This window comes from Mauremys mutica, chromosome 6 (assembly GCF_020497125.1).
Source record: "Mauremys mutica isolate MM-2020 ecotype Southern chromosome 6, ASM2049712v1, whole genome shotgun sequence".
In the NCBI taxonomy this organism is placed as follows: domain Eukaryota; kingdom Metazoa; phylum Chordata; order Testudines; family Geoemydidae; genus Mauremys; species Mauremys mutica.
The window spans coordinates 131746140-131763119 of NC_059077.1; the positions used below are offsets into that span (position 1 = coordinate 131746140).

At 50.2% G+C, this 16980-nt stretch overlaps 1 protein-coding gene across 2 annotated transcripts in view; it reads right to left on the bottom strand.

Annotated features, from left to right (window-relative positions):
- LOC123372400 (class I histocompatibility antigen, F10 alpha chain-like) overlaps positions 1 to 16980 on the bottom strand; it is a 74444-nt gene that overhangs the window by 20832 nt on the left and 36632 nt on the right. Inside the window, exons 3-4 of one of the 2 annotated variants that reach the window (XM_045020462.1) lie at positions 7344 to 7619; positions 5380 to 5655 (exon numbers count right to left, since the gene is read on the bottom strand). The exons of the other annotated variant lie outside the window; for it this stretch is intronic. Coding sequence (XP_044876397.1) covers positions 5380 to 5655; positions 7344 to 7619 — 552 coding nt within the window. The remainder of the gene's footprint in view (positions 1 to 5379; positions 5656 to 7343; positions 7620 to 16980) is intronic. 2 annotated transcript variants of the gene reach the window in all.

Here is a 16980-nt window from a genome sequence, read left to right on the forward strand (position 1 = left end):
CATCGGCCTGGTCCTGCCCAAAAGTCTCACGTGCAGTACCGAACTGACCTAATTCTAGGGGGCCTATTTCTACTCTTCCCTCTGGGGTGCTCCCACTTGGGCTAGGAACCGCCTCCGAGTCTTCCTTGGCCTGAATTATCTCCTGCTCTCCTGAGCGGATTCACTTACCCACAAGGGAAGTTTTTTGATTCTCTGCTAGAAGCCGGGTCCCTAATCTTTTATCTGCCCTTCATTCTTGCCTAGACTTTCGAGGTTTCCCAGGGGATTAGAATAACTCTGGAGCAAATTCGGCAAACATTGGGGTGAGGCTATCTGTAGTTGCCTCCGTCTCAGCCTGGGGGTTGCGACCCTCCCCTGGCTCTATTGGGGTAAGTAAGCTCTCAAACCCGGGAAGTCTCTACCAATTAAAACAGGGTAGGGGAGCTTGGGGACCACCCCTGCAGAAACCCTGGTAGTATTCCCCTGGATCTCAATCTGTACCGGAATTGTAGGGTAAAAATTCACGGTGCCATGTACGCACGTTACCCCTGTATTTTTGGCCCGGGTTAGTTGGTCTGTTCCCACCAACTTCCCCGAGACCAGCGTGACAGCACTCCCAGAATCTATTAATGCTATGGTCTTTATACCATTCATTTTTACTGGTCTGGTATATCCATGTGAGGTCATTGTGACCCCTACCAGGCCGATTAGGCTACATTGCTCCCCATAATCCCCCAGATTACACTGCATAGGTTCTTCCTTGTTGGGGCACTGGGCTGCTATATACTTCAATTCCCCACACTCATAACACCGCCCCCTTATTCCGGTTGTCACCCTCTGCCTGGGGCTATTTGGCCGGCCCCCCACCTCTTTTCCCAACCCCCCAGGTCCCTTCCTGGCCTCGAGCCATTCCTCGGTGTCTTTCCTCCCGGTTACAGTTCTCCTATAGGTCTCGACAGTCCAAGGCCTTGGGTTTGGCTTCCTGGATGGCCGTGACTCCCCGCCTGGGGTCTGGAACAGTTCGTGGGCTGCCAGCTGTCTTTCCATGAGGGAGACCAACTCATCATAGGTAGAGGGATCATTCTGGCCAACCCAAGACCTAAGACCTGGTGGTAGCCCCCTCACATATCAGTCCAATACCAGTACGTCCATCATCTTCTCAGAGCTAAGGGCCTCAGGGCGCAGCCTTTTCCAGGTCAGGTGTATCAGGTCAAACAATTGTGATCGGTGTGTCTTGTCCTCCGTAAACCGCCACTCATGGAACCTCTGGGCTCGCAATGCCGTCGTTACTCCGAACCTGGCCAGGATCTCTGCCTTCAGCTGGAAATAATCTGCTGCAGCCTCTGCAGCCATATCGTAGCAGACCTTCTGGGCTTCCCCACGCAGGAATGGGGCAAGGATACCAGACCATTGATCTCGGGGCCAGGCCTCCCGCAGGGCTGCTCTTTCAAAAGCCAGGAGGTATGCCTCCACATCATCCTCCCGTGTCATTTTCTGTAGGCAGTGGCTAGCCCGTATGGTTTGAGTCCCTTCCCAATTGTGATTCTGCTCCATAAGGGCCTTCATCTGGTTCACCAGGTCTTTCAGCAGGGCTCGGTCCTGAGCAGCCTGACTCATCAACAAATTATTGGTCTCCTGCTGCATTCTAGTCGCCTCCTGTTGGGCAGTGGCTTGGACCCGGGTAGCCTCCTGCTGGGCCGTGGTGGCTTGTATAAGGGCCTTGACCACATCGTCCATCTTAAGGATGGGAGGGTTTTGCCTAACTCTGGTCCATGTCCCCAGCGCGCAAATCCCACCCCTGACACCACGTGTGGCAAATTGCCAGTACTGTTATGCTGGGTCTTGCACTTTCTCTTCTTTGGGGAAGGTTCAGGGTGCCATTGCTTGCCTCTGAACTGGTATTTTTAAGTACCCCACTAGTGTCCTTGAGGAGTGGAGTGGAGAGGGAGGGACCTGGGCCCGCCCTCTTCTCCAGGTCCCAACCCAGGGGCCCTGAGGTTAGTGGTGAACCACTTGAACTGGTGATTCCTTCCTCTGGGCTACTTCCCTCTCCTGCCCTTCAGCATGTGGAGGGTCTTCTTGCCCTCCTTCTACACAAGCCAAGTGCCCCTTACCTAGGGTTTTTGGACTTCTCACCGCAGCACTCCTCCAAACTTTCCTTTTGTCTCTCTTCAAAACTGTTCTCTGCTTCAACTCCTTCAAACCACTCTCTGCTCCAACCCCCACACTGTCTGACTGAAGCAGGGGTTTATATCATGTGACTGACTGCTGGTGCTCTAATTGGCTTCAGGTGCTCTAGTTAATCTATAGCAAACCTTCCTCCCCTTGCAGGGAATAAGGCTCCCTGCTAACACTCTCCTGCTGTCCTCTGGCCATGCTGTATCACACTTCTCAAAGAAGATCAGGTTGGTTTGGCACGATCTACCTTTTGTAAAACCATGTTGTATTTTGTCCCAATTACCATTGACCTCAATGTCCTTAACTACTTTCTCCTTCAAAATTTTTTCCAAGACCTTACATACTACAGATGTCAAACTAACAGGCCTATAGTTACTCGGATTACTTTTTTTTTCCTTTCTTAAAAATAGGAACTATGTTAGCAATTCTCCAGTCGTACGGTACAACCCCTGAGTTTACTGACTCATTAAAAATTCTTGCTAATGGGCTTGCAATTTCATGTGCCACTTCCTTTAATATTCTTGGATGAAGATTATCTGGGCCCTCCAATTTTGTCCCATTAAGCTGTTCGAGTTTGGCTTCTACCTCAGATGTGGTAATATCTACCTCCATATCCTCATTCCCATTTGTCATCCTAAGCTCCTCATTAGCCTTATTAAAGACTGAGGCAAAGTATTTATTTAGATATTGGGCCATGCCTAGATTATCCTTAACCTCCATTCCATCCTCAGTGTTTAGCGGTCCCACTTCTTCTTTCTTTGTTTTCTTCTTATTTATATGGCTATAGAACCTTTTACTATTGGTTTTAATTCCCTTTGCAAGGTCCAACTCTACATGGCTTTTAGCCTTTCTCACTTCATCCCTACATGTTCTGACCTCAATAAGGTAGCTTTCCTTGCTAATTCCGCCCATCTTCCACTCCTTGTAGGCTTTCTGCTTTTTCTTAATCACCTCTCTGAGACGCTTGCTCATCCAGCTTGGTCTACAACTCCTGCCTATGATTTTTTTCCCCCCTTTCTTGGGATGCAGGCTTCTGAAAGTTTCTGCAGCTTTGACTTGAAGTAATTCCAGGCCTCCTCCGCCTTTAGATCCACGAGTTCTTCAGTCCAATCCACTTCTATAACTAATTTCCTTAATTCTTTAAAGTTAGCCCTTTTGAAATCAAAAACCCTAGTCCCAGATCTATTTTTGTTTATCCTTCCATCTAGTTTGAACTGAATTAGCTCATGATCACTCGAACCAAGGTTGTCCCCTACAACCATTTCTTCTATGAGGTCCTCACTACTCACCAAAACCAAATCTAAAATGGCATCCCCTCTTGTTGGTTCTTCAACTACTTGGTGAAGAAATCCATCAGCTATCGCATCCAGAAAAATCTGAGCCCTATTATTGTTACTAGCACTTGTTCTCCAGTCTATATCTGGGAAGTTAAAGTCTCCCATGATCACACAATTCCCATTAGTGTTTACTTAATTAAAAACCTTAAAGAGGTCTCTATCCATATCCAAATCAGATCCCGGTGGTCTGTAGCACACCCCAAGCACTATCTCAGGGGAGGCTCTAGTAGCTTTCTTCCCCAATGTGATTTTTGCCCAGACAAACTCTGTCCTATCCATTCCATAACTTCTTATTTCTTTACAGTTAACCTCATCATTGACATACAATGCTACTCCACCACCTTTGCCTTTATTTCTGTCTTTCCTAAACAGCACATAGCCTTCAATACGTGTACTCCAGTCATGACTACTATTCCACCATGTTTCTGTTATCCCTATAATATCCGGTTTCACTTCCTGCACCAGTAGCTCTAGTTCCTCCATTTTGTTTCCTAGGCTCCTCGCATTAGTGTACAGACAGCTTAATTTTTTCCATTTGGCTTCACGGACATTCTTTACCCGGTTAGCCACAGACATTCTACCACCAGCATCACCTATTAGACTGGTATCTACACTACCCTTCCTCCTTATGTCCATTCTTCTGCCCATGGCTGTATCCTCTCTTACTTTGTTTTCTTCCCTCTCAATGTTGAATTCCGGCGTGGATATTACCTAGACATCTCCCAACCATCTCCCCCAAATTCCTAGTTTAAAGCTCTCTTAATCAGTTGTGCCAGCCTCCATCCTAGAAGCCTATTTCCCTCCTTACTGTTGTCTGAAAGATCCACATAATAATACAGCAAAAAGAAAAAATATTTCTAAGAGAATAAGGAAATGTGGTTTATGATACAAAATTGGCAGGGGACATGGTGGTTGGATTTTGCTGTGAAACCATCTGATGACCAGATTTCCAGTACAGGCTGCCCTTTTAGAAATTGTTTGCACTTCCAAATGCTGCATTTTTCCACATCCCGATTAACCAAGCAAAAAGATGGCTGGAAGGCAGCTCCATGTGTAATAAATTCTTCCTAGACTTTCTTGTGCTGGGGCATAGGAGACTCTCCCCCCGATGCAGGATCTAATCTCCCTCCTCACTCCATTCCAAGGCCACACCCTCTCTTCCACACAGAAACAAGCTGCTCCCAAAATTAAACATCTCTCTGGCCACAGGGGCAAGAATGAAGGACCCGTAGAGCCATGTTTCTGAGAACCTGCTAAATCATAGGACTGGAAGGGACCGCGAGAGGTCATCTAGTCCAGTCCCCTGCACTCATGGGGGGATCACTAGTGCATGAAGTTGAGACTGGTCTGCAAGCTGAAGCCAGACCAATTCTGTCTGGAAATAAGGGGCAGATTTGAGCTTCCCCTGGGATGTGGTAAATTCTCCATCCCTTGGAGACTTTACATCTGGAATGGGCATCTCCTTCTGAAGGATCAGATCTAGTTTGTCCCCACATGACCAGACTGGATTCTGGGGTCCCTGGTGAGATTCCCCCCTGCCCAGGGCTATTCAAGAGCTCAGATCCGATGATTAAAAAGGTCCCTTCAGGCCTTAATGTCTCATTGTTAATATTCTCCCTTCAGAGACACTGTATTGCTGAGATGTATCCAACAGCCCCAGAGGCAGCAAACTGGAGAGCAAGGCATGAGCCCCAGGCACTGTGAGTCCCAACTCTAGCACAAGAACTTGACTGCAGAGGGACAGGGCCAAAGGGGACAGGGCTTCACAGGCCCTGAGGAAATTCCAGCTTCAGCCTAAAAATCTGAATGAGAATTTTTCAGAGGTTGAGTTTAATGGATTCCCCCTCTTCCACTACGAAAACAGACAAACACACAAATTCCTTACCCCAGGAGACAGAGAGTGGCTCTAACAGGCTTTCATGTTCCACATGACATGAATAATGGGCTTTGATCTTGGGATCAATCTCCATTGTCACCCAGGTCTGGTAGGTCCCGTCCCCACTGGGTAGGATGCCTTCAGAGTAGGTCTCTTGCTGTCTGCTCTCCCCATTTCTCAGCCAGGTCACGGTGATGTCCTGGGGGTAGAACCCACTGACCTTACAGAAGAGGGTGGTGAGGCCGTCATGAGATGACCTGTCACTCACTCTAGCTGTTGGGCGCACTGGGAAAAAGAAGAAACTGAAGTTAGCTGTTTTCAAGCTCTAATCCAGGCAGTCTTTGCTGGAGCTTTGCAGCATGAAATTCTGAGACCCCAGCAGTGGGAGAGGATGAGAGTCCATGAGATGGAAACCCTCCTATGAGAGAGAACCATCATGTTAGAGAATTTCTGTGCCAAATTCACAGCATCAGCAATGGTGAATCCTGGTCCCAGACCTGGCCTCGGCTCCCAATCACAGTGACACAAGTACCTTGAAAGGCTTCACTAAGCTCCGGATACAGGTGTCAATCATGTGCTAGGTTTCTGCCCATCTCCTCTCAGTCCCTGGATTTGAAAGACAGAAAAATCTTGCCCTGGCCAGGGAGCAAAAAATGGACTGGATAAACTGACCAATTAGACTTGGAAAGGGCCCATTTAACATAAAGTGACACAGTGCTAAACTTTCCCTCAAACTAGCTAATATAAACTGGCTAATTTCTTGTAGGTTGTTACCAAATTTATTAACCCAATATTCTGGATTTCAAAAGGATTTACCCTTCTGTTGAAAAATCAGTTTCCCAGCCCCTTGGCACTAAAATACACATTACATTGTGGTGTACGGCTTTTTCTTCTTGGCATTTGTAAAGATGGCAAAGGACAAGATAACATTCTGCTGAGGTTTGTGAGAGAAATAAGCAATTAGTATGTTGCAAAAAAAATGGATACAAATGTCAAGTAACCTTGAATAGCAAGTTGCAAACTGTTTGGGAATGGAGAGATGTGAAATGTGAGAAATGATGCTAACTAATTTGGGAAATTTGTGTCCATAGTAACAGACAAGTTACATACATGGGTAATAGTGAATTAACATTTTGAAGCAGACTACGCTGCAACTGTCCTCCTGAGTCGGAGTGTTAAAGCATTTAACCTCTTCCCTTCTATGTTTGTGCTGATTAATCTGTAACAAAATATCTGGAAATAAATTTGACTGTGTATGATTATCTGATGTCTTATTGATAAAAGAATCAAGAAGTAAGAAAGTGTTGCAGCAAAGGTAGGTTTGAGGGGGAAAACTTTAAGGACATGGGGAGCCTTCTTCCAGGTTAGTATGGGGAGGGGAATTCCACATGTAGGGGATGGCATGGAAGAAAGCACACAGATGACTGTGGGAGAAGTTTGGACAAAGAGGCAACAAGAACAAAGCTACCGTCATTGGTGGGACACAGGAGCCGGGGGTAACAACAAATATGATGGTGCAGACAGTGAATGAGGAAGAATTACATGGCGAATGAAGCTGGTGTCCATAGAAGTGGTGGCACTTCCATGATCAAAGTTCAGTGGAGCTTTCTCTACAGAGTCTATTTTTCAGAGTGCTCCATCATGCACACGCACAGGCAGATTGCCTTGATAACGCTGCGTCACACCAAGCGAAGAGGTAGAATTTGTGCTGCAAATTTGGGCTTATTTGGTCAAGTGGCTCTGGAGATGCAGCTTCTCTACAGTGAGCTGCTTTTAATATTTTCAATTTCTGTTCTTTTTTTCCAGCAGAGCTGTGGGTGGAGGGGGGGGATGGAGGGGTTGTTTCCCCTCCCATCCAGGGCGCAAGGTTAGCTGAACGGCCCCCTACCCGCCTGCTCCATTTTGGAACTGGGGCTGGGGAATGGAGATGTAACTTGTAGTGTCCCCTGGGGGGGGCATGTCCCCCATCTTACCTTTCCTCTGTAGAGTCTCCTTCCCGTACTCTAGACAATTCCTTAGCCAGGAAATACATTCCTCTTCCAGGTAGTGTTTCCATCCCTGGTTGTCACACACTTCAGCATCCCATCTCCTGTTGCTGGTCTGAGCCCCAATATCTGCTGCTACCCATGTCATGGTCTCCTTCTCGAAGGTAAGAAAGTCTCGTCCATCATATGAATCCTGGTAAAACCCCTGGATGCTGTCGTCTTCCCGGATATCACAGCCAAATATCGTCTGGATAATGTGAAACCCTGAAACACAGCGGAGGGTCAGCAGCAGCCTGTCTCTGAAAATCTCACCAAGACCCCACTGCAGTTAGCCCAGTGGTGGTTCTCCTTGCTACTGGACCCTCCCTCCCCTGAGAAATGGAGTTTCCCCTTATGCTGTTGGGTCCTACACCCTCCCAGCTCCTTTCAGGAGGGAATCCAAACTCGCAGGAGGTGCCCTCTCCATATGTGGAGTCTTTGTACACTAAAGACCTCCCACTGCAGAGAGTTCACAACCTCATTGCTGCTTGTTCTTGAATGCTCCCTGCAGGGGGTGCAGGGTGTACTCCGGATATTGCAGGTGTGTATCCCCTCCAGCTCTCTTCTGCTCTCTGAGGATTCCCCCAGTTCTGGTAGTCAGGGTCATTTTAGGGAAGAGAGAGAATGCAGAGGGTCTGTATCCCCTCTCTCCTGCTCTGGTTGTATTAATTTTTGTAGAGTCCTCAGGGTCACTTGGTCCCCCACCTCCTTCATTCACAGTACCCCCATGTCCCTGTGGGGAGGGGGTTCAGGAGGTGCCCCCCACACTAACCTCTGCTCTGGTTTAATGACCTCACAGAATTCCCAGGCTCACTCTGTTTCCCTGCCCCATCTTCCCCATGCCCTCAACTCAATCTAGGAATGGCAAAGAACCAACTTCGGATGCTTGGCCTCTTTTTCACATGGCCACTATCTCAAGGTGATTCCCTGTAAGGATCAGGCCACTGACAGCCATTTTCCCACAGCCAGGTTAATCTTCACAACAAAGGCCCCCATCTCGCACACAACCAAGAGCAGACTCAGTTAATGCAGCCACCCCTGGGCTGAGAGGAGGCAGGGAGGGAGACTGGGGGGAACAGAGGGATGTGAGGATGGGGACAGGAAGGAGAGTTTAGGGGACAGGGAGGAAGGCTGTGGTGAACAAAGAACACATGGGGATCACGAGAAAGACTGAAACGTGTGGTGAACACTGCCCAACAAAATGCACTGTCATCTCTAACTTACTGGGTGATGGCATAGTTGGAAGAAAAAGTATGTATTGATGCCCAGGTGGCTGCTCTGCAAACGTCCTGGATCAGGCCTGGGCCTTGAACACCACTGAGGAAGCTTGTGCTCCCACAGAATGGGACGTCAGGAAGGCAGGTGGTGGGACACCTGCCTGCTCATAGCACATGTGAATGCACAATGTGATCCAGGATGAAATTCTCTGAGGCGAAATGGGTAGGATTTTCATCCTATCAGCTACTACCACAAAGAGCTGTGTGGATTTACGGATCAACCTTCCATATAGTCCTCTCAAGATAGAACATTAGGGCGTGCCTAATATCCACAGTAAGAGACGTCATTCCTCCCCATTCTTGTGTGGCTTAAGGAAGAAAATGGGCAGGAAAACAGCCTGATTACTATGAAACTGCAAGACTACCTTTGGGAGGAACACAGGGTGGGGGCGATGTTGTACCTTGTCATTAAAGAACACTGTATACTGAAGTTTTTACATAAGAGCTCTTATCTCCAAGACACTCCTGACTGAAGTAATTGCTACAAGAAAGGTGATCTTCCAGGAAGGATACAACCCTACCCACCCTCGTTTACACAGATGGGTTCCCAGATTTGGGGGCAGAGCCTTTCAAAGCCCCTGAGGAAGTGAATGGACATTTCATGTGAAAAAACTGATCGACCACCCAGCAGGGGGTAGAATGCGGAGATCGCGGCTGTGTGTGCCTTAACAGAGGAAATCACTAGACCTGGCTGTTTCCAGACTGTTCTGGAGTATCTGCTTCATCTGAGAGATGACTCAGTGGGTGAGAGGCAGCGGTGCCGGAGCAGGGGGAACGAAGGGCCATGGCCCTGCCACTTTAGCAGCAGGTGAGATCAAGGGGAAGAGGATGGAGCCTGAGGAGAAGAGGTGGAACTGTGTGTGTGTGTGTTGCATTGCAGGCGTATATGAACAAAGCTCAACAATCTGTGTGATTGGCAGCCAAGTCATTTATTTCTCTCCAGCATGCTCTTATATACAATTAAGGTCAAGCAATCAAGCAATTGCTAATTGGTTAACAAGGTACAAACAAGCACAGCTGTGACTTCATAGGGTAATTGTCATCCCATCCCACTTTCTAATTTATTATCCTGTTTACTGCCTACCAGCAGATAAGAATTAGCCTCATCCTAGAAATTTGCATGTCAGTTTCTCACACTCCCTAACGCCAAATTAGCAACATATTCGTGTGTGTGTGTGTGTGTGTGTGTGTGTGTGTGTGTCAGAGGAAGAGGTGGAGTCACTTTTTCAGCACTGGTGGCCCCCCACTCACAGGGAGGTTCTGGCACCCTGGTGAGAGGCCCTGCTGGGGAGACCAAATGGAGAAACGCTTCCACTTGGCCAGGTAAGTAGCTCTGGTAGATGGTTTCCTACTGCCTAGCAAGACCTAGCAGACCTGCTCCGAACAGGCCAGTTCTGCAGGTTTAACCGTGGAGCTGTCAGGCAGATGGAACATTTGGCCGTGATCTTGCGAGACCAGGTCTGGAAGGGGAGGGAGCGGCATTGGAGTTGCTACTGACAGGTCTAGATCTAACCCAAACTAGTGCTGACGTGGCCAGGCTGAGGCTATGAGAATAACCTTCACCCTTGACCTTCAGCAAGACCTTGTGCACTAAAGGAATGTTGGGGGGGGGCAGAGGAGGTGGAAAGGCACAGAACAGGTGCTTTCTCCAAGGAAGTAAGAAGGCATCCGGGAGCGAGCCTGGGTTGCAGTCACACAGACAGCAGAACTGCTGACATTTCCTGTTCTGTCTGGTTGTGAACAGGTCTACGAGGGGAGCACCCCACCACTGGAAAATGGTCCTTGCTATGTCAGGGCATAGGGACCATTCGCGGTGAGAATAGCTGATCTGCCAGCTCCTTCTGGGCTCCCAAAAGGTGAGAAGCTTCGAGGTGGATCGAGTGCTTTATGCAGAGCTCCCACAAGCAAATGGCCTCCTGACACGGGGGGGAGAAGAGCGGGCCGCTCTCTGCCTGTTGATGTAAAACATGGCTGCCATGTTGTCTGTAAGAACTCGCACCAACTTGCTTGCGACGCGGGGTAAGAACATCTGATGTGCTAGGCGGACCATCCTGAGCTGACGTTTATCTGTAGCAAGAGTTCCAGCTCGGACCACTGATCTTGTGTCCTGAGGTGCCCGAGATGGGCCCCCAACCGAGCTTGGATGCATTCGAGATTATGGATACTGAGGGTCGGGGCCTGAAAAAGGGAACACCCAAGCCTACGAACCAGGGATCTGTCCACTAGTCGAGGGGGCAAGGACTGGGGCAAACACTGTGAGAAATGAGTCCCATTGACGGCAGTTTAGCTGGTACGCTGAGGCCAGCCAAGCCTGAAGGGATCTGAGGTGCAACCTCGCATACTGCACCATGTATATGCATGAGGCAATTTGACCCAACAGCCTGAGGGGGCTTTGACCTGTGACAACACTGACTGCAATTGGGCTTCTGGGAGGAAGGCCCTGGCCTAGGTAGAATTGAGCACCGCTCCAATAAACTCTATCCTCTGAGCCGGGAGGAGTGTTGATTTCTGGTCGCTTATCAGCAGGCTGAGTGCTTGAAATGTTGCTTGTACAAGGTGATGCTGGCTTATACCTCGGACTTGAACTGGCCATTGACCAGCCAGTCACTGAGGTACGGATACACCTGCACCCTTCACCTTCTCAGGAAGGCTGCCACTATTACCAGGCATTTCATAAAGACCCATTTGGCTGCTCACAGGCTGAACAAGAGGATGGTAAACTGGGAATGAGCCAGGTTCACAATGATCTCGAGAAACCTTCTGTAGCCTTGGAAAATAGAGATTTGGAAATAGGCATCTTTCAAATCAAGGGTGGCGTACCAGAAATGATGGAGGCCAAGGAGACAATGCACAACTTCAGCCTTTGAGGTGCTGCAGGTCTAGAATGGGTCAGAGACCCCCTTTGGCACTCAGGATTAAGGAATTGTGATGTTGCACTCCATATGCTTTATGGAAATATGCTTATTAATGTGAATATGATGTAACTGGAATATGCTTTATGCAAAAGGTCTCTTGTATGATGTCATTAGAAAGCTTGTAATCTACTGAGTGTGTTCATCCTATTTATTTGCATGTATGTATTTCTATATCTGGAGTTGGGGAAATAAGATAAACTTGTATCACTGTTGTAGTCACACCAGGTGAGGGCCATCAATGGCGTATTAGGAACTTGATGGCTCCCACTGATTAGGACAATTGATGGTAAGTGGTTTATTTACTCAAAAGCCTTCCTGTGCCAGTTGTGAGAAAACCCCTGCTTACCACCTGAAATGTCTGTTGGATCTAACAAAGACTGTACCAGGGGAAAGGATTGGGCACAGACTAGGGAAGAGTCCAGTCTGTGAAGTAAACTTATTGGAATATCTTTGAGGGTGAGATTTTTCTTGTAATCAGTTTCTTACTGTATTAGGCTTAGACTTGCGTGTATTATTTTGCTCTGTGACTTACTTTGTTCTGTCTGTTATTATTTGAAATCACTTAAATCCTACTTTTTATACTTCATAAAATCACTTTTGTTTATTAATAAACCCAGAGTAAGTGATTAATACCTGGGGGAGCAAACAGCTGTGCATATCTCTCTATCTGTGCTATAGAGGGCGAACAATTCATGCGTTTACCCTGTATAAGCTTTACACAGAGTAAAGCAGATTTATTTGGGGTTTGGATCCAATTGGGAACTGGGTGTCTGGGTGCTAGAGACAGTTTTCAGCTAAAGCCTGCAGCTCTGGGAGCGTGGCCCAGACCCTGGGTCTGTGTAAACAGTTTAGGCATGACTGGCTCAACCAGACAGGGTTCTGGAATTCCCAAGTTGGCAGGGAAAACTGGCTTAGAGGGGATCTCTGTGACCGAACCTGTCACAGGAATAACAGGAGTGAAACCCCTTTAAGTTCCAAGGCACCTACTCCAGGGGTCCTCCACAGAGAAGGGCTTGCACCTCCTGGGCTAAACGTTGCTCATGAGAAGGGTCGCTGAAGAGGAACGGGGTTTGGGGGGTAGGAGGGAGGCATGGAAATGAACTGAAGCGTGTAACCCTCCTCCACCACACTCAGCACCCAATGGTCTGTGGTGATAAGGGACCTTCTGCGCTGAAGCAGGAGAGATGGTCCAAAAACAAAAGGGGGGGCAGGATCCAGTATGGGAATTGGTGTAATGCCCTCGGGTGCCCCATCAAAAGTTCTGCTTGGAGCCCCGAGTATCTGGGAGGGCCAGGCAGTGAGACTGAGGCAGATATCTGCACCTATAACTTCTGTTCTGCTTTTTGAACAGGTCCTGACAAGGCAGCAGGCCTGGGAAGTGGGCAGGCTGTTGGGGCTTGAAATGTTTCCTCAAAGGCACCAGGGCACAGAGATTCAAGGACTTGAGGATGGCTCTGGAGGCCCTCAGGCCATGGAGTTTGGTGTCCTTTTCTCTGAGAAGAGCAAAGTCCTTTCAAATGGAAGGTCTTGAAGAGACTGCTGGACCTTTGTCTGTACGCCAGAGGACTAAAGTCAGGAGCCCCTTTGCACGGCCACTGGTGATGCCATAGTCCTGGCCACCACATCCACTGTGCCAAGGGTAGATTGTGGGGAAGACCCGGCCACTGCCTTCCCTTCCACCAGAGCAACAATCTCCTGCCTGGACTCTTGGGGAAGCGAGTCTTTACATTTCAACATGGAGTGAAAATCATATCTGCCCAGCAGTGCCTGTTGGTTGGAGCTGTAGTCCATTGGTAGAATACGTTTTCCTACCAAAATAGTCTTGCTTTTTTGAGTCTTTTGACTTGGGCGTTGCCCCTTACAACCCTAGCCTTTCCCTCTCATTGGCTGCCGAGGCCGCCAAGGATCCGGGAGGGGGATGGGAACATACATACTCCTACCCTTTGGCAGAGACATAGTATTTCCTATCTGCCTTCTTTGACATCAGGGGCAGAGAGGAAGGGGTCTGCCCAGGGTTTTAACTGGACCCATGATGGCCTCATTGAGAGGCAGAGCTACCTTTGACAGGGCCACTGCAGCCCAGATGTTGACCAGGCTGTTGGAGGATTTTTTAAATACCTTCACTTCCAGCCCTATGTTTGGGGTCACCTTCTTCCATAACTCCTGGTGAGCCTTGAAGTGTCTTTGGGCAGTGAAACACCCTTTCCTGTCTCTTCTGGATGGAGGAGGAGGCAGCCTGCACCAGAATAGGACCTTCCTCCTCTCCTTCTGCACCAACCAGATCCCATAGCTCCAGGTTTTGAGAGTCAGTACCTAGTTCAATATTGTAGTCGGGATCAGCTGCTGTTTGGTGTGACAGAGGAATCCTTCTCTTAGACACCACTGAGTAGGAGTGCGTAGACGGTGGGCCAGGCAGCAGAGGAAAACCCCAGGGGTTCCAAAAAGGGCACTGTACCTGCATGGGCCATTGCCCACTAGGACAGGCGCTCGAAGGAACCCCCACCCTGGGATCCACCATTGCATAGGGCTGATTGGTGAGGTACGGTACCAGTCCCTCGGCTGAGTGCAAGATTCAAACTCCAAATTGGATGATGAGTCATCCTGTGGGAACGAGGGGTGTGTGGCGCCTGTCGGCTCCAAGGGGCGGTGCTGTGGATACAGGGATCGGTGCTGAGATGGGGAAGCCTGCTTCGGCATAAGCAGAGAGCAAGGGGTCTGGTACCGAATGGGAGCTCAGGGCATCATGCTCCCTTCTGCTTGCCCGCACTGCTGGCACCAACTGTTAAATTGCCAGCAATGGTGGTAGCAAATATACCAGCAAGTCCCTCGCAACAACAAATGCCTCCGGGATGGATGGTACCGCAACCCTGTTGGTGCCTCACTGCCCCTCTGGTGCCAGCGGCTGGTCGGGTACTGGACTCAACAGAGCCTGTGAACAGGACGGAGTTGATGGTATCGCCTGCGGAGCAGGGGCAGAGGAGTGGCCAGACACAGGTCGCGCTCCCCTGCGCTCCCCATGATTGTCCATTCTTAGAGATGGGGAACCTCTCAGACAGCTGCTTCTTATGTTTCTTTCTTGGCACTTGGCATGGGGAACGGTGCCGGGAGTCTCGTAAGGACTCTCTCTGCAGCAGCTCTTCGTACCAACACTGAGATACACGGTGCCAAGTTTGATTGGCTTGGTTCCGAAGAAGGTTTGAGAACCGCTTCCATCAGGAGGGTCTTCAGCCTGGCCTCCCCGCCCTTTTTCATATGTGGACTGATCTGGTGGCAGAGCTGACAGCGATCCGCAATACAAGTCTCACCCAAGCACTCTAGACAGCGAGAGTGCAGGTCGCTCAAAGGCATGGGCTTGCCGCAGAAGGCTCCGGGTTTGAAGCCCGAAGACCGAGGCATGTCCAGTTCCAGGAGGAGAGGAAACTCTGCTACGAGAGTCCAAATAACTATTTACACCAATCAACTGAAGTCAAAAAGCAAGAAAACAACTTTGGGGAAAAGGGATGGAGTAACGAGAGAACCACTGAAACTCTTGAGAGCTGCAGGGCGGCTGGTCACAGAACACGCAGAGATCCCAAGCCAGGCACCCGAGAAGAGTGGAGTGAGTCAGACCTCCCCACCCACCCCTGTTCTCTTCCGTGCTGCACTCCACAGGGATGAGCAGGGTGGGGGCACCGATGGGGTCTCAGAGGGACCAGACCCCGAATTCCCCCATGTGCGTGTTGGGGGCAGACGCAGCTAGCGAGGGGAACACTGTTGGTGGCCAAAGTGCAGGACTCGGGACAGTCTCCGGCGAGCTGGCAGCCCCAGGACTGCGAGGAGGGGGTGAATGGGGGAAGGAGGGCAGGAGGGGGCAGTCAAGACAGTGGTTGGGGAGGGGACAGTGTGGACAGAGCCTGCACTGGGGAGGCCGGTGTCCGTATGAGCAGGTCAGGCTGGACAGGCTCAGCAGCAGGGGACCAATGGGTGAGACTAGTCAGGAGAGGGTTAAACTAGCTACAGAGGGGTTGCGCTAGGGGGGCAGACACTTGGCAAGGCTCTGCCCTGTCACTTAGTCCTGGGGCAGGGCCGCCAGGAACCCAGGTGTCCAGGGCAGGATGGGAATTAGTTCTCACTGCTGCTGTCACAGTGCTGGGAGCCAGCAGGGATTGGGGGAGGGGTACCAGGAGGGGCTGGGGACACTCCTGGGTGAGGACCAATGTGACAGGCCAGTACCACTGACACGGGGGAATCAGGGATTGTCACTCGCCAGTCCCCTGTCAGGAAGGGCAGAGCTATTACATCAGAGACACCCTCACCTGCCAGGGACAGTTCAGCAGTGCCAGGCACTGAACCCTTACAGATCATCACCAAGCTAAGTGAGATAGCACAACCGGGGGCCTGGCCAGGTGGCTACAGCCCTGCACACTGGGGACCGAGCAAGAATGTAGCAGGGCAGTAACCCCGCTCCTCTGAAAGGGTTAAAAGCCAGCCCTTAGAGAGGGCTGGGGCTGAAAGCTGAGAAGGCTGGGCTGATTGGGGAAACAGCCTCAGCTGAGGCCACGCCCCAATCAGGCCCCAGCTGGCCTTATAAAAGCCTGTGGGCCAGGAGCTCACGCAGTCTCTCTCTGGCTGTTGAGAGAGATGGGCCTTGCTGTGGGGGAGCTAAGCAAGGTACCAGGAGTGGAGCAGGGCTGGGGGAAGCTGAGAGGAGCTGGGAAGCTCCAGCCTGGAAAACCCCCAGGCTGCAGGCCTTGTGAGAGGCCAGGCTGGGTACTGGGGTTGCAGAGGTGCAACCCAGGGTAGGCGAAGGCAGCAGGTCCAACCCCCACTTTGCCAATGATGAATGGCTCGTATACTGCAATCTGCCCCAGTGAGGGGGAGCTAGAGGGTGACTGGCAGCAGCCGTAGACTGAGGCGAGGTGGGGATAGAGGGTTGAGGGTTCCCCAGGAGGGGAGACTGAGAGACTGTGGGGTACTGCAGAGGGCAGAACCCTGAGAGAAGGAGCATCGGGGCCAGCGACAGGTAAGACACCAGCCTGCAGAGAGCGCTCCGGAGCTGGAAACAGAGCTAATTCCCAGGACGATCAGCAGGAGGCACACCAGTGGGTCTCGCATCGCCACAAGGAAGAACAGCTCTTTACACATCTATCGACAGTGTGCAGGGGAACCTGCCTGACACCGGGGGCTCCAACCAGGGGACACGTGCTGAGGTTTGTGCTGCCAGGAGTAAGGAAGCCCGGGAGTCTCCGCACATTACAGGGCTGATTCTTTAACTAACTCTCCAGCCCAAATCCATGTCAGACCCTCCTCCTCAGGAGTGAGGAGGAATTTGACCTTCAGTAAACTCACTCTGGAAACAACACAAAGCGAACAATGGGGGGAGAGATAGCTCAGTGGTTTGAGCATTGGCCTACC